Source organism: Pteropus vampyrus, unplaced genomic scaffold, assembly GCF_000151845.1.
Source record: "Pteropus vampyrus isolate Shadow unplaced genomic scaffold, Pvam_2.0 Scaffold358, whole genome shotgun sequence".
In the NCBI taxonomy this organism is placed as follows: Eukaryota; Metazoa; Chordata; class Mammalia; order Chiroptera; family Pteropodidae; genus Pteropus; species Pteropus vampyrus.
Genome location: NW_011889139.1, coordinates 759,543 through 780,926, shown reverse-complemented (window position 1 = coordinate 780,926; position 21,384 = coordinate 759,543). Strand labels below are relative to the sequence as shown.

The following is a 21,384-nucleotide window of genomic DNA, read 5'->3' as shown; positions in this document are numbered from 1 at the left end:
GACTTCCTTCTTCAAAGTTGGTCTTGCCTTCAGGAAGTCCAGCATCACCTGTGCGGGGTGGGCGGGCGGGTGCGCACACAGTGCCTCGGTATGATTAGCAAAAAGCTCTTCTGATGAGCAGAACAATCGGGAAAAGTGCCCCCTATGGGCAGACCAATTAGAAAAAGGTGTCTCTTCCTCCTTCCAGGCTTGACCCCAATTGCCTGATAGATTTCAGCCACCTTTTACCCCTCTTGCTGATACTTCTGTTCAGGGCACAAACTCCACAACTCCAAGCAGTAGTCCCCGCAGGCAGGCAGTTCCTGAGCTGACATGGAAAGTAGCCTGCCTTGCTGGGAGGTGTCCACTCTCACCAGCAAATACTGGCCCAGCACCATTGTGTGCCCTGCTATCTGCTGGATCTGGGGAGCTAGACTTGTAATGAAAAGAAGGGGGAGGAGGGCAGGGAAGGCACAATTCCTGGGGTTTGACCTGGACAAGTCAAGGAAAATTGCAGTTGATCCCTGCCCAACCTAAAGAGGTTGAAGACAATGGGGAATGATAATAAAATTAGCATTCTAGCCCACATGTATTGAGCAGGAACTGCATGCAATCACCATTCTAAACTCTTCATACATTGTGTCCCCTCATCTTCACAACCCTCTCAGGAAGATGATGAGGTAGGTCACAGAGGGGCCTATGAATTTCATCCAAGAGTTTTGGAAAGCTTTCAGGAAAAGTTGCTTGAAAGATTCAACCAGTTCTTGGTGTGGCTAATGGTGGAGAACCAGGGTCCACTGTACTTTTATTTAGGAGAACATATTAAGGAGCCTTTTAGTTGTGAAAGGCTTAGACCTAGTGCACAACCAGAAAGGGGTGCCAGGAACTTTTCAGGAGGAGGGGGAATTAGGTGGGGATTTGGGGTGCCAGGCTATAGAGTCTGAGCTTTGGTAGCATTTGAAGATCACAGATTTCGCAGAGTCCAGGGCTAAACTCACATCTGTGGACTCTATTGCTGTGTCTATTTCATCCTCACCATACAGTACTCAACTAAATACCAAGAGCCATGGTCTTCCAGCAATGTAGAGCTGCTGAGCTTTCTAACTTCGCTGTATTTTAGGATGTTTCCTCTGATAGAGGGAGACCCACTTAGGAGCCATTACAGTCATTGTGGCCAGAGAAGACAAAGATCCGAACAGCAGGAGGTAAAGATGGGGGAGCAGATATCAAGAATATTCATGGAAGAAAAAGGAGAGGGCTTGGACATGGATGGGTACTCAAAAAAAGGCTGGACTGCTACTCTGGGGTTACCATGGTGATGAGCTGGTTGGTCCACCCTGGAATCAAGAGGTCATGTCCCTCTGGCCCCACCTCGCCTCCAGCCCACTCACTGTGCTTATCCATTCTTCCCAAGGCTGTGCTGCCCTCTTTCCCTGATCAGAGCCTAGGATGAGAGGGAGTAGCCAGAACCAATAGAACTTGGTTTGGTCTCTAGGGCCTCTATTGGATCACAAGGGGCAGGTCTGGAGTCTGGAACCTAACCTGTCCATAGGGTTCACTGCAAAAATAGCTGCCTTTTGAGCCTCCAAAAGCACTCAAAACCCAGGTGTTCCCTACCTTCCCTCACAAAAAGGCATTAAGGGGGAGTAGAGGGAGGCTTTGGCCCCCAATAGACTGAGTTGGAATCTCAGCTCTACCACATAAATAGAAAAGGTGTCTGACCTTCAGCATGCTATCTCTCTGACCCTCAGTCTCCTCATCTGAAAGTCAGCTATAGTGCTACAGTACAACTTTTTCTGACCCTTAAAGCACTATGTTTATTTGTATCATTATTTTCTCTCCTCACCTTTCTGTTCTATCGGTATCTTTTCTCAGCTCTCCTTCCCACTCCACCACTTCCAGCTCATTGCCTTAACTCAGGGGAAACCCGGCTGCTGTGTCATGAAGACACTCACTCAACCCTATGGAGGGGATCATATAAGTGAGGATCTAAGGCCTCCTACACACTTCGGTTTTTCTTGTTTCCTCATCCATAAAATGGGTAAAATAATCACGGCCTTGATGCCTTTATAAGGTCATTGAAAGAAAATTCCCTTTTAAAGGTGAAGAAAAGCCCTCCATGATCTGAGACCCTATTTCCTCTCTGCCTCATATCCCACCTCTCTTTGCTATTCCTGAAATATGCCAAGCATGCTCCTGCCTGGAGCTTTTGCACTGGCTAGTCCCTCTGCCCAACAACCTTTCCCCCAGATACCTGCAGGTCTTACTTCCTTACTTCTCTCACGTCTCCACGTCAGTGAGGCCTTTCCTGACCACCTTATATAAATCTCCACACACCTTCATCTCCTTTAGTTACATCCCTGGAATTTATCACCATCTGACTTGCTATAGATTTATTTGTTTGTTATCTGTCATTCAGCAGCCACTAACATGTAAGCATGAGGTCAGGGGCCCCATTTATTGCTCTATCCTCGGGTCTATACTAGTGCCTGGCACACGATCGGGACTCAAATATTTGTTGAAGGAATGCAGTGCTGTGGCCCTGGGGTGAGGTACTGCAACTGACAGCCCACTCTAGAGGAATCGCCTAGTTAGATTTAGGGATGGAGAAGGTTCTCCAAAGAAAGTGGGGATCATGGAGCCTAGACAGGGCTGCTGGGAGAATAACTGAAAGCCGGGATCCACCCTGTCCTGAGCGTGTGCGTCCTGACAGTCTGATACTTTCCACATACATTATTCCTTTATTCCTCACAACACTCCAGAGAGGTAGATATTATTATTCTCATTTTACAGTTGAGGAAACTAAGGCACAGAGAGGGTAGGTAGGATACAAAGATCACAGAGGGATTTAGCAAATGGTCCAAGGCTAAACTCAAGTCTTTGGATTCTATTGCCGTATCTATTTCATCCCCATGCTACAGTGCTCACCAAAGGCTGTGGGCACAACACCCCCTGGCCCTGCTCCCCACCCCCCACCATTCCCTAGAAGCTCCCATCCTGCTCAGCCTCACCTCCCTGTTCTATCGCCTCCAGGGCAGGCTCTGGCAGGGCAGTCTTCGTCTTCCAGGAAGGGTTAACAAGGAGTGTTTATAGCAGCCGCTGTCTCCAAGGAGAGAGGAAAGCAGAGTGGAGAGGCCCACAGCCACTCCAGGCTCCACTGCCAGCGGTAGGGGGTGAGAGGCAGCTAGCCTGACCCATCCAGCCCTGGGGGGAGAGAGGAGGGTCCTCACCTCCATCCTTCCTGAAAAGCGGCAAACTCTGAGCAGACTGGCAGCTGGAGAGTGAGGTCGCTGCGGGGCCACCAAGTAGGAAAAGTTTTGGCAGGGACTGAGGAATGTGGGGGGATGGGGACCAGGCCGGTCTGGTGGCAGCGGCTAAAGCCTGTGGCAAGTAGCAGAGCCGGCAGTCCTAGGCTCTCAGAGGATAGACGGGAAACCCAGAGTCAGGGAGAACCAGCCAAGACGCAGCAGCAGGAGAGAACAGGTGCCCACCTCCTTCCTTATTGTAAGTTGAGCCATGTCCCAATCTGGGGGACGTGGGAGGAGGCCTGAGAATCTGGGGCCTCCGTTGCGCAGCATCCGGCCCTTTAAATCCAGCGAACAGTACCTGGAAGCCATGAAGGAGGACCTGGCTGAGTGGCTTCGGGATCTCTATGGGCTGGACATCAACGCGGCCAACTTCCTGCAGGGACTGGAGACGGGCCTGGTGCTGTGCCGGCATGCCAACACCATCACCGAGGCCGCCCTGGCTTTCCTGGCTGAGACACCTGCCAGAGCCGAAAGGATTCCCATGCCTCGGGCTGGGGTTTCCTGCAACGGGGCCGCCCAGCCGGGCACCTTCCAGGCCCGGGACAATGTCTCCAACTTCATCCAGTGGTGTCGCAAGGAGATGGGCATCCAAGGTACCCACACTGGACCCCCTCCAGACCCTTACTTTGCAGGGTGTCCACCTCCTCTCTGAGGCCCAGGCTGCATTGGGGGTCAAAAGCTGATGTCCTCCTTCCAGATTTGCCTTGGGCCAGCTCATCCCTTTTTATGCCTCAGTTTTCCCATCTCATAGTAAATCTTCAAAAAAATAAATGTGTTGATTGAATGATTCATTCATTCAACAAACACATATTGAATACCTATCTCCTTTGTGTCAAGCACCATGCTGGGTACTGAGGACCCAGAGCACTGAGACCCAGTATCCAAGGAGTTCATGATCTAGGAAGGGAGACGGATGAGTAGCTACATAAATTATAGCCTAAGTGATAAAAGCTCAAAAGAGAGGTGTGTGTGCTGGGAAGCCAGGGGAGGAAACAGCCACCTGATAAGGTGGAATGTGAGGAGGCAGGGGAGAAACCACATAGAAGGAGGTTTGAATTGAGACTTGTGGAATAAAGAAACTTTTAGGAGAAAGGGAATTCTAGGCAGAGACGAAGGCACAGAAAAGGCACTGTTTTGGGATAACTAGAAGCTGGAGCTGGTGAGGGCATAGGCCTAGGGTGGGTACAAGAAGGATAGGGAGGAGGCAGTGGACATTCAGGAAGGGCTAGTCGTGCTGGGGCTTGTGACTCAGGGGAGCGACATGTCAGGATCCTTCATCTCATTGGCCTCGGACCCAGCAGCGGATATTGCGACATCTTCCATTCCCAAGGCAGTGGGGGTGAGACAGAGGGAAGGTCAGGCGTGGCTACTGGCTGGTGGCAAGGCAGTGAGGGGCAGGACTGGAGGGTGGATCAAATCCAGTGTTTTATAGAGCACTTACCACATGCTAGATTTGTCTGCAAATATTAACCACTATCCTCACAACACCATGAAACAGATTCCATCCCTGAGGCTCAGGGACTAGCCCAAGGTCACACAGCTGGTGGGTGGGACAGTCAGAGTTCCAATGCTAGGAGTCTGGCCCAAGAGCTTGTACTCACCCCTGCCTGGTTATAGCTGAGTAGGGGGTGGCGGGGGTTGGGGGGTTGAGTTTGAGATGCTTGGTGGATACTGGAGATGGGAGGGGTGGTCCAGAAGCAGGACAAACTGCTTCTCCCTCCTAGTCTGTCCTGGCAACCGAGTGGGGAGAATGGCAAGGTGGAGCTAACCCCTCTCTCACTCAGGCGGGGAACTAGGCCCCAGGTTCTTTTGCTTGGCTATGTCACCTCTTCCCACCCCCATGACCTCTCCTGTTAGACAGGCCATCTTGTCTGCACTCAGTGCATGAGCAATTCTACTCAGACCCTTCCTAGGGGCTGGCTTGGTTTGGGATCCTCAGACCCAGACCTCCCTCCATGCCTGCCACCCCAGTCCAGGGATAGCCGCCAGGACTTTCACACCCGCTTGGCTCCGGAAAGGTCAGCAGCGGGTTCAGGCTGCCTACCCCTCCCTCTCCCCCTTTCCCGTCCCTTTGACAGAGGTGCTGATGTTTGAGACCGAGGACTTGGTGCTGCGCAAGAACGTGAAGAACGTGGTGCTGTGCTTGCTGGAGGTGGGCCGCCGAGCCTGGCGCTTCGGAGTTGCGGCGCCCACTCTGGTGCAGCTGGAGGAGGAAATCGACGAGGAGTTGCGGCAGGAACTGGCCCTGCCCCCGCCCGACCCACCGCCACCTGCGCCCCCCGTGCGCCGGCCCTGCCACTTCCGCAACCTGGACCAGATGGTGCGGGGCTCTGGACACACCCCTAAGCCCACTCCCACCACCCCGTCGCCCCGCTTTCTTTTGCCACTCCCTCCTCTCCCGCCTCTCTCCCCTCTCCCCCTCCCTTTCTTGTCCCCTTTGAGCTCCAGTCCCCACCCTGACATTAATCCACTACGTGCCTTTGAGTCATGTCCCAATTTGAGCCTCAGCGCTAATCACATATAGTAATGGTTAAGCCACTTATTATGTTTTTATTATAAATCCATCACTCTGCACCTCTCTCATTTAACCCCTGGTGGAACAGTTTTTAAGAACACAGACTCTGGCGCCATCTCTGACACTTTGGATCAAGTCTGAGTTCCACCGCTTCGCAGCTGTGTGACTTTGGTCAAATTATTTAACCTCTCTGTGCCTTGGTTCCTCTATCTGTAGCATGGGGATAGTAACCGTACCTTCTATGGCCGACATGCATATTAAATGTTAAAGCGCAAAGTGCTCAGGACAGTGTCTGGCACAGAGGGGGCTTGTCATAGGAGTTAGCCCTTACTGTGATTAGCCCCATATTTACCACCGAGGAATTGCGCTCAGAGAGGTTTCTTAATTTGCTAAGGCCTGTGACACAGTGGAGGCAGGTTCTGACCCGAGCCCGTCAGATGCCAAGGTGCGCCTTCTTCATCATTACACCCCATCACCTCAGTCAGCCTAACCTTGAGGGCACTGGATCACAGGTGACCACTCAAGGCCTTGTTCTCACTGGCATTAAAAGTCTTCTCCACTCGCTTCTCAGCCCCTAACCCTGATCTCAGCAGAAGTCTCGGGCTGGCTCTGGCGGGCAGGCAGGCCCCCCATTGGGCTTGACCTAGTGTGTGTGGAGGGGTAAGCTGGGCACTTGTGCAGAGGGAGGGCTCAGCCCATTGCTTACTCTTCACAGGTTCAGAATCTCGTGAGCCACTGCACGTGCCCAGTTCAGTTCTCCATGGTCAAGGTGTCTGAGGGGAAGTACCGTGTAGGGGACTCCAACACCCTTATCTTTATCCGGGTAAGTCCCAGGAGGATGGTGGAGGGACCCCAGAATCAGCAGAATAGGATTTCCTTCCATGGGACCTTGCCCAGGCCTGACAGCAAGGGCAGGCTATCACCATTCACCTCAACTTGTCAGGCCTTGGGACTTGCTTTCCCTCCCTTGGATAATTCCAGAAGATCCCTGACGAAGTTGGCAAGTCAATCCCCTCTTCCCATTAGGGCAGCCAGAACCACCACCCCTTCACCTCCACCTTAGCCTAGTCCAGAGGGGTCCCCAGGCAGGAGTAGGTTATGAAGCGTACTCTCAATTTTCTTCACCTCCACTTCACCCACAGGCTTGGTCAAAGCAAAGTGCCTGACAGTTCCATGTTTGTGTTCAGGGCGTGGCCCAGCCACACAGACCCCATAATTCAAATGCCTGGCTTGGTACATTCTGCAGAGTGAACAGTAGTAGAGGTCTGAAATGTGTCTACCTCAACCTCCCCACCCCTCATATCTGACTGTTCCTCACCAGAAACAGTATGTACCCGGCAGTGTAGATAACAGCTCAGGGGCATGGCCGAGCCTTTACCTTGGGCACAGGCCAAACCTAGGGGCAGCCAGCTCCCTGAACCCTGACCCAGACCCTAAGCCAAAAGCCCTGTGAAGTAGGCTGGGGCAAGGAACTGTGGCCTCACTTTTTGACTGAGGAAATAGAATCCTGGAGAGGCTGTGACCCAGAGTGGAGTGGGGCTAAGTTTCCTTTGACTTCTTTGACACACACACACCAAGGCAAAGCCAGGACCCCATTTCTGATACAAGCATTTGCAGGGGCAAACCCTATTACAGTGGAGAGAGAAAACAGAGGGTTCTAGGACCAGACTACGCAATGCTTGTGAGATCCCCTGTTTCATTGTGGGGCAACTTTCTGTTTGTCAGCCTGGCTTCCACCCATGACAATATGTGTTATCTGATGCCAGTCATGGAGGACAGTCAGGCTGCAAAATATGCACACTCCCAACTACACACGTGTGAAAGGGAGCATTTGCATGTGCGTGTGTACATGGATGGGAGTGCATGCTGGAAGCCTGCAGGCTGGTCTAGGAATAGGGGACACCCTCCACTCTTCCATCAACCTTACCCTTGGCCCTTGCAGGTCCTCCGGAACCATGTGATGGTGCGTGTGGGGGGTGGCTGGGACACACTTGGCCATTATCTGGACAAACACGATCCATGCCGGTGCACATCCCTCTGTGAGTCTCTTGAGAGTCCCCTCCCTATGCTCTGGGCCGGGGGCTGGAAGGGGAAGGTCGGTCTGATCTCCAGGGGAAAGGGTGGGGGGAGAGGATGGAGAAAGGAAGATACTATAGAAAGTACCATGTGGTACCCGCTCAGCCCTAGAAGGAAAGCAGAGGAGCTATGATGCAATACCAATTATAGTCACAAGATGACGCCAAACACACAGAGAATCAGCATTTGGTCAGCGTGCTTCTTGGCAGGACTTAGGTCTGCTGATATCTACCGTGGTGGCACCAAACATGACTTGAAGGGATCTTTAGTCCTCCGGTACTCTCCATCAGTACCTCACGCCACCCAAATAAGCATGCAATCTAAGTAAAAGATGTAGATTTGCAATACAAACACAGTTTTAAACGAGTCATTCCCCACCACCAGCACCCCAGTTGAGTCCTCTGACCAGACTTCATCCCCTAAACCCCTATAAGAAAATTCTGGCACCAGTGCTGTCACTGTCACTGTAAGTACCATTGTCTGTAGTGTGGAATGTGGAGACTGGGACAGCTGGGGGAGAGGAACCATCAGCAGGAATTTAACCCTTTCGTTCTCTTCTCTCTGGGGGGCTGTTTTGGTAGCACACAAGGTAGGCAGCTCCCTGAAGACCCCAGTTCCACCGGTGCAGCATGAAGTGAGGGTGCAGGATGAGCCCTCGCAGCTACAGCCTACGATGACCATCAGCCGCTCCCAGAGCCCACTGTCCCCTGTGGACTGGAAGACATATACCTCTTCAGGCAGAAAGCTGAAGCCCCCCACCTCCTCCTCCAGACCCTGCAGTGAATTGGGAGCAGGGGCAGGGGTGCTCAGAGAGACAGCAACATTCCTGAGGTACAGGGGAGGGACAGGGAAGGGGCTCTTTCTTCGTTGGAGTCCACACTCAAGACAAAGGGAGCGGTCTCTCAGCAGTGCCTCTACCCCAGCAAGGCCTCAGGTGTTCAGAACCGAAAAAGCATCCAGTACCTTTGGGATCATCTAGTTACATACTTCATATGCCCTCCCATTTCACAGATGAGGAGGAGGCTGAATCTCATAAAGGGAACAGACTTACCCAAGGTCCTTCTTCCATTTCATGGTAAAGCAGACACTAAGACCCCCTGTCACCCAAGACTGGTGACCTGTAGTTGTGGGATTTGCAGTAATCCTACACAGTGAATGAGGGAGAATAAATTTAACAAGTACCTTCCATAAGGAAGACTCTTGGGCAGGTGCAGAGAGAGAGAGAGAGAGAGGGAGCATCTGTTTCCTTCAGCATGAAGTCTGGACCCCTTCGAGTTCTGTCTGGGGAAAGCTATCTTTTCCCAGAGCCAGGGACTGGGTTAGATGACTCTACCAGCCTTATGATTCTCTCTTTCAGGTGCCAGGAGAAGCCACTCACTCCATCTCAGAGGCAGCTGCCAGCTGGGGACAGCCCACCCAGTCCACAATCTTTACCTATATATAGAGGCCAAGACCCACAGTGCATGTCCTCAGGGAAGAGAGAGGACAGACACCCCCCTGAACTTCCCAGGGGAAGGATTCCTACACCTTGGCTTCATGAGGAGACAGACCGCCAGGGAACCCATGCCAGGGCCCCCACTCCTCAGAGACTCCGAGCTCCTGAGGCCACTGCCAAAGGGACACCAGCAAGAGGACCATCTCCCCTGCCTCACTACTCCAGCTTAGCCAAGCCCACGGGCCCCAGGCAGCCACCCCGGGGTGAAGCTGAGGGCGCTTCCTCCCAGTTCAGGGAGCCAGCATCTGTTTGTTCTCCATCCCCTGTGAAAAGACTCACCAAAATCCCTGTCTGGCGGTCCCCTGCCCAACCCCCAACTCCAGGAAGAAGTTTTCCACGTACTGCAAGTGGAGGTCCCACAACAGAACAGGGAAGAAGCTCCACCCCACTAAGGGCCATCACTGGGAGCCTGGCTGGGTCTAGACTTGAGAACTGCTCTGTGGGAGGGAGGCAAGGAGACCAGAAGCTAGATATCTGGGTGACAGCAGAGGCTGGAGAGTCCCTGGACCCGGGCCCACAAGACCAGGAGGAAAGGTACATTCCTCTACCCCTGGAAGGGACCAAGGAGCAATCCTACCATAGCCTTGAGGAGGAGCTTTTGGCCAATGTGAAGCTGCTAAAGGTGGGGGCTGCTCATTCCCAGAGCCCAAGGTCTGGAGTCACCCCTCGTAGTGGAGTCTATGTCCCCAGCCTGGGTGGGCAGTGGCCTGAGCCTGGGGGTCTTTATGACAAGGTCATCCAAGAACTGGTTCAGGGCCCGCCACCCCTCATTAAAGTGGACCTGGGAGCCTGGAAGGCAGCCTCTACAGGCTCCCCTAAGCTGGCTGTTCCTGAAGGCCCAGGAAGCCCAAAAGAGAAACCGGGAGCCAGAGAGAGTGGGCCATGGACAAAGGCAAGCCTGAGTTCCAAGGGCATCAGGATAAGGAGGGTCCCAGCTCAAGGAGGGCAGGACTGCTCAGCCTCTACTGTGTCTGCCAGCCTGGAGGACTCCACACCATCGCCCTTCAACCCCAATTTTGACAAAGCCAAGGCATGTCTGGGCAAGGGCAAGAGAACACTCCGGAAGCCCCAGAGAGTACCATCGATCTACAAGCTGAAGCTGAGGCCCAGAATTCGGCCCCGGAGAGACCATAGGCCCGAGAAACAGCCTTCAAGAATCCCTAAGCCCCTGGCCTACCTCTGCCTGGGTCCAGCCAGGGTGCCCACTAGGGGTAGGCTGGCGAGAGCAACAGTGCTGGGTAGCAAGGGAGGGGAGGCAGCCCGGGTGGACAGAGCCTGGGCAGGGGAGGAGGAGGAAGGAAAGGAGAGGAAAGAGCCAGCGGCCCCACTAGAGAGCAGCTCTCAGCCTTCGGAGGGCCTGGGGCTTCAGCAGCTTGGTCAAGTTCCACCCTCACCTGAGGAAGAGTCCTGGGTCTGAGGAGTGGCTTCTCACCCCTGAAGCCTGTGGATGTGGGTAGGGGGGTGAAGTGAAAAAAATACCCATGTATCCATTGGAATCGCATCTGCAGAAACAGAAGAAAAGGTTCCTCTCCTCAATTCAGGGTCTTGACCAGGATGGGTCAGAAGACAAATATAGACTCATTCTACCTGATTGAGCAAAGGGGCAACCCATCACCCCCATTCCTACTCGAGTTAGGATAGGAGTTGTGGGGACACCCTATATCTTATCACCCTCTCCAACTTCAGCTCCCCAAACTCCTGTCCTCTGGCTATGCCCACCATTCCCACAACTCTTTATTATTTATTAAACACATGTGGGTCTGTCCTTGAGCCCCCAGCTCTTGAGTCCCTCTCTGTAGCACTGTGGTGGTGCAGGAAGACGGAGCCTCAAACAGTGGGAGGGGAAGGAAACGAAGGGTTGGAGCTGGGGGTAAAGGAGTCTTCCTCTCCTGAGGTTCAGCAGACCTTTCCCAGAGCGCCTGTTTCTCCTGGAAGCAGCTGGTGCATCAGCACCATGGACAGGGACAAAGGGCCACCCTACACAAGTTTCCTGCCGGACTTCAAAGCTTTGCTCTGGGGTTTGGGAACTAAGATCAGAGTCAAGAGGGATGGATGAGAGTGTTAACACATCTACACCCATGAAGTTATGACAGAGGGGCCACAGAGGCTCAGCAGCAACAGGGACAAAAACAAGCAGAAGCAGGGATTGAGTCCAGTTATGAAAGTTTGCTTGAGAGAGTGGCAGAGAGAGATGTCATGCTTCCCCTCTGGATGGTTTTGATCAGTGGGAGGGTTCAAGGGTAGGTGGGGAGTTGAGTCCCAAACTCTTCCCCTTAGTTCTTCTGGTTTACTTGGGTTTTGGGACTCGGCCACCTCATCACCCCCACCCTCCTTACCTGGCAGAGCTCAGCGGACCCTGTAGGAAGCCCCTTCCCTCCCACTGTAGGAACTGAGCCGACACTGTGGTACAGAAACGAGGGAAAACACTCCCTGATTTTTAATCTGACTTCCGATCACAGCGCAATGGGTGTCACACACACTTCCAGACCCTGTGGTGGGAAACCCTGGGTGGGTGGGGGGAGGCAGGGAGGAGGACGGAGACTCAGAATAGGGGTGGAGAAAATAGAAATCAAAGACCTGGGGTGAAGCGGAGGGGGTGAGGAGGGCCAGCCAGGCAATACATTCCTATGGCTCCCACAGGGGCAGCCAGAGGCCTGGGTCCCCTACCCCCACCTCAGGTGCCTCAGAGCTGGAGGGGGTGGTGATGGTGATGGGGCAGGTGAGATGCTGCCATCCCTGACCCTGTCCCCTTGGTGACCCAGGGAGCAGGATGCAGGGGATGAAGGGGGAAGGCCCTCTTCCTTACCCTCCCAACCACAGTGTGGGGAAGGGGAGCCACCTCCTCTGTTTCAGAGGGAGGCTCAGAGAGGGCAGGCAGGTTACTTGCCCAAAGTCATGCAGCACAGCAGGGACTATAACCCAGGAATACTGGACTGCCCAAGGTCAGGGCAGTCACTGTAGGGCTGAGCTACCCTGGTGGGTGGAGAGGGAATCAGCTGGGGGATTCATAGCTTTTCTCTCACTCGATCTGGACAATAAACTCCTCACCCACGACCCCTCCCCCAGACTCCTCTCCATCACTGCTCTGGGCCACCTGATTACCTGGTCTATACAATGCAGCTCGGCTAGGTCGAGGCTGGGTTGTTCTATCTGCCCCTCTTCTGACAAGGGACCTTGCTCTCCTCTTACTAGACCAGGGCTGAGGGCTCAGCCTCAAGGAGGACTCGGCCAGGGGGCAGGGGACATACAGCATTTCTTTTGCCGTCCAAGTCCTCCAAGAATTCCTTAGGCGGCTCCCGGTACTTCATTATTTTTGTTATTTCTAAATCGGTACAAAACTGACAGTGATCAGCTCCAGTGACGAGAGGTAGAAATCCGGCCAGGTAGCCGGAGAAAATGGGGTGGAGTGAGTCAGGGTATAGGGTCAACTGGTTTGGAGACAAAGAGGCATAGATCCTGAGGGCATCCATCTGGGGGTGGGGATGTGGGCATATCTTCCCCAAGCACAGGGGTCCCCATAATTCTTTTTCTGGCTCTATCCTTCCCCCAGACCAATCAGGATAATCTGAGTTTCGAGCAGGCAGAGTCTGGAGCATCATATTGGGGTGGAATGGGGAGAGAGTCTCTTCATTGGCACAACCTGACCCCCCGACCTCCACCCCGGAAAACAGCCTGCTCACCACAGCTTCTCAAAACCAGTATCTCCCAGTCTGCCAGACCACCCAATGCAGGAAGGAATAGAGGGATGGAACCTGGCATCATGGTAATAAATATATAAATTTGGGGGACTCCCTTTCCACACTGTCAAGAAAAAAAGTTTTAACCCAGGGGGTGATCTGGCTTCGGGGTCAGGAAGGGGGTGAGGGGCACCCGGCAGGGACGGACCATCTAGTTAAGGCTGGAAGGTAGGTTGTTGTGTCTCTAGGGGCTGCTGGGTGGGGAGGTCTCCCTGGAGTAGGGAGACCTCAGCCTTCTCCCCCTGACAGATCTGGGACCTCAACCCTTGGACCCAATTGTGGTCCTTGGGCCACCCGCATCTCTCTGTCCTGTGCCGGTGGTGCTGACAGTCAGAAGGCTGGCCTCACAAAGAAGCTGCCTGGATTTCCGACAAGGGGATGGACGAAATGAGAGCCCTGTGAACGGAGCTAGGGGCAGGGAGGGGGACCTGAGGGTGGAAAAGACAGCTAAGGACCTACAGACAGGTGGGCAGACATATGGACAAGGGAAAGGAAGACATGGCGCAATGACAGACACACTCCGGAGAAGATGGGTGGGGCCCAGCCAAGGCAGCACCTCCCCACCCCCACCCTCCATTCCTCACGCTCACCCCCAATCCCAAAAGGCTATGGCGCCTCTTGGGGCCGGGCCGGGTACTGCACTAACTACAGCACTAAAAGGCGGCCGTCCCAGGAAGACAGATGCAGGAGACAGGGGCGGAATGGGCATTTATGGGGAGGCTCCCTCTAGCCCTCTGCCTCTCACGTAGGTGGGTGGCTGCGGGGACGTTTCAAGCCCGGACCATCAGAGTTATATTGCTGCCGCTCCCGGCTCAAGCCCCGCAGTCCTGTGGGAAAGCCGTTGGGGGCCTTCGGGGCTGCAGCCAGCCCTTGGGGCGGGCAGGGCGGGCGGAGCGGGCGCGTGTCACATGATGGCGCAGCGGTTGCGGCGCAGCGCGCCCTGGAAGCGCAGGGCGGCGTGCACGTGCTTGCAGCGGGCGCAGCCAACACTCTTGAGCAGCTCGCTGAAGAGCAGCAGGATATGCCAGTTGTACTTGGCCGAGCACTCCACGTAGCCACACTTCCAGGTTTTGCGCACCAGGTGTGACACGTTCCAGCGTGGGATCACGCGTCCGCGCTGCAGATCCCGCTTATTGCCCACGATGATGATGGGCGTCTCCGAGGTGCCGATCACCCTGTGGAGTGAGGTGGGAATCTCAGAACTCTGCCAGTCTCGCAACCACTGGACTTCAATGACGGCAGGTTGTGCCTGGTCAATAATAGTACTAACATACGTCTGTTCAGTTGCAGCGCTAAACTCTAGAGGTATAGTCTCTAATCCGCATGATCCAAAAGGTGGGTACTATTGTTATCTCCATTTTATAGAAGAACCTGAGGCTTACACATTTACTGGTCCAAAGTCATGCAGGGGTGGTTCCACAGAGTAGTGGTTAGCACGTCTGCTTTACACGCAGAAGGTCCCAGAAGGTCCTGGGCTCCAGCCCCAGCAGAGCCACCGCCCATACCCTGGGCGAGCCAGGCCCTGGGTGAGCCAGGCCCTGGGTGCACAGCCAGCACAAGCGTGTGGGAGGAAATGCCCGCCTTCAGAGATCCAGTTCTTAAGGGGAGACGGCATCCATCGATAGGTCGGGGGTGGGGGCGGGGATTAAAAATAATAATAATAATAATAAACAAAATAAAGTCATGCAGCTGAGTAGCCTTGACAGTCTTGTTCTCGGAAACCCTGCTCTTAACCAATGTACTAGACTTAGCCACCTCATAGGTCCTAAAATTAGTTAACAGAAATGGGGACAGAAAAATGTTGTGTATGCGTGTTTGAGTGTATGTGGGAGAACCAGAGGGTACTTATCTGTATCCCCCCACTGCACCCTTTTCATGGGAACTAGCTAGCACTGGGACATCCACTGAGGTGGCAATGGACTGTATCCCAGGCCCTCACCTTGTCTCTAGGATCTGCTGGCGGATGGTCTTGACGTACTCAAAGCTGTCAAAGCAGCAGATGTCGTAGACCAGGATGTAGGCGTGGACACTCCGGAGTCCCCTGCAGCAGGCATCTGCCCACTCCTGCAACAACCCCAGTCAGTGCCAAGGTCAGAGCAGCCGTAAGGGCTCCCTTTGCCTCCAGCCACCTCCAGCCATAGACTAGCAGCACACTCCCCTGCCACTGCAACCCAAGTCTTTCACACCCACCCATTCCCAGGAGGCCAAGTCCAGGGCAAAATGGAGGAGCTCAGTGCTGTGGCTTCCCCATCCCCAAGCCAGGATAGGGCAGATCACACTGTCTGACCTCCAGGGCCATTGCACTGTCCTGTGCACATCTAGAGATGATATCTTCCTTGGCTCATTTTGTCCCCCAATCCATCCATCCTATATATCTTTGTTCGAGTACATATATTAAGTGCCTCTAAAAGCCTAGACCTGTTGAAATCCTATCTTACAAGACTCAGTTCAAATGCCTCCTCCTCCAAGAGGCCTTCCTGCAAGCAGGGGACTATTCCCTTCATCTCCTGTGATTATACCTTGGTTAGAGCTGTTTCCATCACCAGCTCCCCACTTCTGCTGTGAGCTCTTGAGAGGGCCAGAGTCAGACCTGCCTCATTTTTACATACGTTCTCCTTGCATTGGGTTGGCTCCTAGCAGGCTCCTTAACTGTCCTTCCTAACCTGGTGAGCTCTCCATGGTTCTGAACCCCACCTGGTCTATGCTGAGATCACTACGACTCCTGCCTGTAACACTACCCTTAGACTGCTACCTGATGTGCCCCTTCTGTATGTTCCACCCTGCCCTAGGGTTGAGAAAGAGAAGGCTTGAGGAGAAAAAGACTGAAACTGGATGCAAAATGGGGGCTGAAGTAGAACAGGGCCCCAGGACAGCTCCAGGGAAATGGAACTACCTGAATGCTTGTGGCAAATTCTTTAGCTGTAGCTAAAGATGAATAGACCCCTGGAAAGGCTGAATGCACTAAAGAGAAGGTTCCTTAAGAATTAATTAGCTAATTAACTTGCCAGCAGATGGTAACTGCAAGAGCATTTGAAGGCAGCCAGTGTGTGGAAAGAAGTGGGTCCCTGAAGTTGGGGGAGGCAGAGGCCTTCAAGAACAAGGGGAACCAGGGTCTTCTCTTGAGGGACCAGGTCAAAAGATGAGCAGGAGGTGTAAGCATGTCTCCTTTGCCAGCTTGTGAGTTGAGCCAGGGCAGGGACCGGGCATGAAGGAGGACTACAGCTGGTTCTCCACCTCAGAGAAGGAACAAAAGGGAAAAGACTTCGGTGGCAGTGGTAGAGAGTTAAGTCTGACGCCAGAAAAGCACTTCCCAACTCAAAGGCTTAGAAGCTGCTGCAGTGGATTTCCCCCAGGGAGATGATGTGGCATCTTTTCTTTGTGCTGAGTTTTAACTTTGGTGCAGGGGGAAGATGCTGAGGACATATCTAAAACTGTAGGAAACCATTAACTGGCTTCTCAGGCCAGGGAAGATTCCATTTCGCTGGACACAGTAACCTCCTTGGGACTCACATGTGTATATGGTTCCTGCCGCATCACACACAAGGAGTAGAGATCAGTGGGAAGTGGGAGGGATGGGGAAACAGACAGAGAGGCTCCCACCCTCTTCCAGCTCTGTGCTGTGGAGAGGGAACGACTGCCAACCTTCAAGGGTGATAGCCCCACGTTTCCCACAACATGCCATCTCAAGGGGGCCTCTAGGCTGCCTCCCACCAACTCCTCTCCGGGGGCTTCAAAAAGGAAGAGGAGGAAGGCTCCCGGTTGGCTGGCTTGTCCCTTCGCCCATGATTGAAAGGAGGAAGCAAGAAAGCTCAGCTTTCCTTCCAGCTTGTTCTGTGCAGGGTCCCAGATTGTAAAGGACTATCTTGGGGCTGTGTCAAGACAAAGAAGGAGCAATGAAAACTGAGTCTAGTTCCAAGGACAGAGGAGCTGAGGGAGGTTTAGCCTCCTGGGTCTCAACCATGCATTTGCTGCTCATTCCTTTGGTGGGTTGCATACACCTTCTAAGCTCAGCTTCCTTCTTTGATAGGAGAGGGGTCTGCAGAAGGAACGACTGAGCCTCTGACCCAGGAAACCCTACTCTCCTGGTCTCGGTTTCACCTGGCATTGGGAAATAATGTATTTTTATTTTCAGATGGTGCTATCGAGATTCTTTTGTTTTATATTTGATCTTTGAGACTTCCTGGGTCCCCTCTTAGGGCTTTTCTGCTCAAACTCTCTTATCTGTGCTTCAGGAGTGAAGTCTTAGATGTCCTTGGGAATCCAAAACTCAGGGTCAATCAAGAAGAAAAAGGTCAACAATCCAATAGAAAGATAGGCATAGGTCATTAATAACTGTCAGAAAAAAAATACAAAGGCCCTTAAACATATAAAAAGATGCTCTCGGCCTCACTTATGATCAGAGATGCGAATAAAAACTACACCGAGACTATCATATATCATCTATCAGATTGTCAAAAATCCTAAAGTTTGACAATACACTCTAACGGCAAGGCTGTGGGGAAACAGGCGCTCATGTGCACTGCTCGCAAGAGCACAAAATGTGCCGCTTTATAGAAGGGGAGGGGATTCTGACACCTTCCAAACTCCGGTTGCATCTGCGCTTTGATATAAGCAATGTCATTTCCAGAAATCCATCCCACAGATATGGTTCTCTTTTTACAAAAAGACTACGTACAAGGCTACTCATTGTGGCATTATTTGAAACAGTAAAAGACTGGAAACAACCCACTTGTCCAATAAGAGGGGACTCCATAGGACGTCTCCCCAGCAGAATGCAGCACATTTGTGGGAAAAGAATGAAGACAACTAGATACTGACATGAAAAGATCTCCAAGTTATAATGTTCAGTCAAAAAAACAAGGTACAGAACATTTTATTATTTTTTTTTAATGGAAGAAAAGGAGTGGAATAAAAATACATTTTATTTGTTTAAAGAAACACTGGAAGTATGAGTTTAAAAAAATGAGAATGGCTATAGAGAGTGGGGCAAGAATCAGGGTAAGACTGAGATTCCTCTGGGTGTACCTTTTTACCACGTTTGAACTTTTCTATTGTTACCTATGCTGAAACTGAAATTAAATTAAAACTAAAAATAAATACACGACAAAATGTGAAAAACACTCAAAGCTCAAAATACACAAAATGCAGGACTAGATCAAGATCTGTGTATCTGTTCAGGCTACTGTTAAAATCTCCTTTGGATGGGAATTAGAAGACCCTGACCCTCAGACCCACTGCCCTGACCTCACTGTTTTCAAGGCGTAGATGTGTGAATCACGGTTTTGTCTTTGGTGCTGACCTCCTGCACCTGAGTTGGAAGAAACAAGTGTCTCTGAGGCTAGGCCAAGGCCCTCCTGCCCAGGGGTTGCTGAGACAGTGCTGAGCCTGAGCCCCTCGCCAGCCACCAGCCCTAGCCCTGCCTGAGAGGTTGCTGTATTTGCACAATTACTACTGACCAAGCTGTGGCCCTTGCCTTCCTACCTCCACCACTCTGCCTATCCTTCTGGGCGAAACCTCTGCACACTGGTTAGGGGCTGCCTTCAGCGAGCAAACGTGTCTTAGGGCTCAGCTTCCCCCTGCACCCACCCCCTCCCAAGCCAGAGTTAGAGAGAAGAAGGAGGACCTGGTCCTGCAGGCTTGGGGAAGGAGCACTGTAAGCCAGGGCACTGGGAGCATCTGAATCTGACACAGGAAGGGTGCCCAGTGGGCCAGTCCTGAAATCAGGGACAGAGCGTCACTTAAGAGAAAAGGCTTTTGGACAAGAGACCTATCTCTGAGAACACACTTTTCCCAGGTCCTGACATTTTCTTCTGCTGTCCCTTCTACATATCATTCTACCCCAGTGCCCACCACAAGGCCTGGCACAAATTAAACACTCATCAAATATTCGTTGAATTAACTAGTGCACAAATGAATGGATTCTTGGTCTGGGCCATGGTGCAGCGCAGAGCTCTCAAAGCCAGTGGTAGAGGCCTGGCAACAGGGTCAGAGCCTGGAGAGGGCTGGAGTCCAGCCTCTTCCACACCTCTCCATTGCCCCACGCCCCGCCCCGCTGTTCCTGTGGACCCTCCTACCTGCAGTGTGTTGACAGGGAAGGCGCTGATGGGCGGGAAGTCGAGGATCTGGAGGTCGTGCACGTGGCCGTTCATAACGACGGCAGGTAGGTAGAGGCGGCGGGCGGTGGTGGGCACGCAGACCTCGCTGAACTCGTTGTACAGGAACTGGCGCACGATGGCACTCTTCCCCACGCCTCGCGCCCCCAGCACGGCCACCCGGTAGGTGGAGACCATGCCTCCCCTCCCGCGCCGCCACCGCGTCCTCGCCGCTGCCTGGGGCTCCCCCGGGCTGCATATTCCAGGGGCTGGGGGCTCAGCCACCGTCAGGACCAACCATTGCTGCCCCTGCTCGCCCTGGGCCCTCTGCGGCCTCCACCTGGACTGTGGGGACAAGAGGTGGGCTTAGTGGGCCGGCTTTTCCCTGGGCACATCCTGCACTTTTCCACCTCGGGCAGGGCCTTTGCTGAAGCCGTTACTGCCTCTCGGAATGCCTTCCCTTCCCCTCTCGGAATGCCCAAACCCCCGTCTCATCTATTGAAAGCCTCTCCATCCTTGCTTCTCCATTTTTTCCTGCCCTCGCACTAGCGGGAATCAATCTCTCCTGACTTGTATTATGACCTGACTCTTGGCTGACTGAGGCAGGCTGCAGAGCAGAGTGGAAAGAGCACTAGAGCCCAGCTTCCCCACAGAGCCTGGGACAAGCCAGTGACTCCTCGGAGTCTGGGTCTCTTCGTCCTCCGGGGTGAGACTAGGCCAGTGTGTCTCGGTGATGGCATTCCTGGCATTTTGTGGAGGGAACTGAACAGGAGATTTTACATTCCCGGCTGCCAGGAGGTATCTGCCAGCAGCAGCAGCAGCCTCTCATCACCCTGATGACCCCAAATGCCCTCATCGAGAACCCCTGGCCTAAATGACTGCCTGGCTCTGGAGGGCAACGCTTGTTGTTGAGCACTTGCTCTGTTAGCACAGGTTATCCTCAGTGAATACAACATCCTTAAGGGCTAGAATAGGTGTTCCCACTTTAGGGAGAAGACTCCAAATGAGAAGTATACCCAGTCACACAGCTGGGAATGGCAGCTACTCTTCTACGATGTCACAGTACGAAGTTTAGTGATTCTAGCTGGTGAATGCTGACTGGCAAAGGGCTGGTTCTCTGGCAAAGTCCCGGGGTTCAGAGGGCCTGGCACACAGCAGGTGTGCTAGCAGCCAGGAAAGGGCTGCTAGAGTTGGACCTTGCTATGGACTCATTAGCTCCTTGCTTGCTCAGTTTCAGTGACTTTAGAGCTTGAGTATTTTCCCACCTGCCCAATCTGAGCTGTGCTCTGCATATATGTTAAAGTAGGGTCAATAGCCCCTACTTTGGAGATAACCTACATAAGTCTCTTAGCTAGGTGCCTCTTCTTCTTCTGTTGGAGATGGTGACCAGGGAGGCTAGTACTGAGACCTGTCTGGGGAACTATCCCGGGAAGGGTGACGCCAGTGCCTGCTAAATGGGTCCAAGGCAGATGAGTTTGCTGGATTCCAAGAGGGCCATGCTTTGCAGCCTGTATGTATGTTTCCTGTGTGGATGCATGTTCTTTCCATATATGCGCAGTTCACAGAATGTCCCTCAGTCTGTCCTGGTTCAGAGGACCCAATCCACCAGGTACATATATAGATAGCATAGCAAATAAAGGGCAGGATTTGGAGTGAAACCCACCAGGGTTGGATTCCTGGCTCTGTCACTCACCTCAAGTGTGACCTCAGGCAACAAAATTCACAGGCTGTGGTAAGGTTGTGCAAGTAAAACCCAGTGCCTGGCACAGAGCAGGTGTTCAATAAAGAGTGGCCATTGTTACGTGCGGGAGCCCTTCCTTCATCTACGGTTTTTCACGATCGCAATGAGACATCTTAGCAATCCTGGGATGGATCACTATCCACTGTTGCTCACATGTTGTGTGTGTGTGTGTCTTCTCCCCATTTTATTGAAGGTAAAAACAAAAGCCAAAAAACAGAGACCTGGGGAAATGAAGACCATATAGCCGGTTGAGCTATGCAGTGTCCTTTCCTCAACAGGTGCTTATCTACTTATATGAGCTCCCAACTGAGAGAAGTACCAGTCTCTCTTCCCCATAAATCCCTCCAGGCCCTCAGCCCCTCGGGCATCCCTGGACACTTGTCAGCTTGGCAGAGAGCCTCAGCTGGGTTAATTATATAACCAGCACAAGCAGGTGGGGAG

General features: G+C 52.9%; 3 protein-coding genes across 6 annotated transcripts in view; 2 read left to right on the top strand and 1 right to left on the bottom strand.

The window, feature by feature from the left end:
* Positions 1-12,597, top strand: part of MMP28 (matrix metallopeptidase 28) — a 36,966-nt gene extending 24,369 nt beyond the window's left edge. For all 3 annotated transcript variants that reach the window (XM_023522835.1, XM_023522837.1, XM_023522833.1), the window contains 2 exons: positions 1,436-1,438; positions 12,503-12,597. In XM_023522835.1, the coding sequence (XP_023378603.1) occupies positions 1,436-1,438; positions 12,503-12,576 (77 nt within the window). In that variant the 3' untranslated portion in view covers positions 12,577-12,597. The remainder of the gene's footprint in view (positions 1-1,435; positions 1,439-12,502) is intronic.
* Positions 3,198-10,790, top strand: GAS2L2 (growth arrest specific 2 like 2). The gene is made up of 6 exons (XM_011379357.2): positions 3,198-3,880; positions 5,366-5,607; positions 6,518-6,625; positions 7,745-7,841; positions 8,460-8,709; positions 9,236-10,790. The coding sequence occupies exons 1-6, from the start codon at positions 3,496-3,498 to the stop codon at positions 10,788-10,790; spliced, it is 2,637 nt and encodes an 878-aa protein (XP_011377659.1). The 5' UTR covers positions 3,198-3,495.
* RASL10B (RAS like family 10 member B) overlaps positions 11,780-21,384 on the bottom strand; it is an 11,504-nt gene continuing 1,899 nt past the window's right edge. The window contains exons 1-4 of one of the 2 annotated variants that reach the window (XM_023522839.1): positions 20,896-21,114; positions 19,185-19,547; positions 15,050-15,174; positions 11,780-14,285 (exon numbers count right to left, since the gene is read on the bottom strand). In XM_023522839.1, coding sequence (XP_023378607.1) covers positions 14,015-14,285; positions 15,050-15,174; positions 19,185-19,400 — 612 coding nt within the window. In that variant the 5' untranslated portion in view covers positions 19,401-19,547; positions 20,896-21,114 and the 3' untranslated portion in view covers positions 11,780-14,014. Of the gene's footprint in view, positions 14,286-15,049; positions 15,175-19,184; positions 19,548-20,895; positions 21,115-21,384 lie in introns of those variants that run through there. The other variant, XM_011379358.2, reaches the window with a different exon arrangement.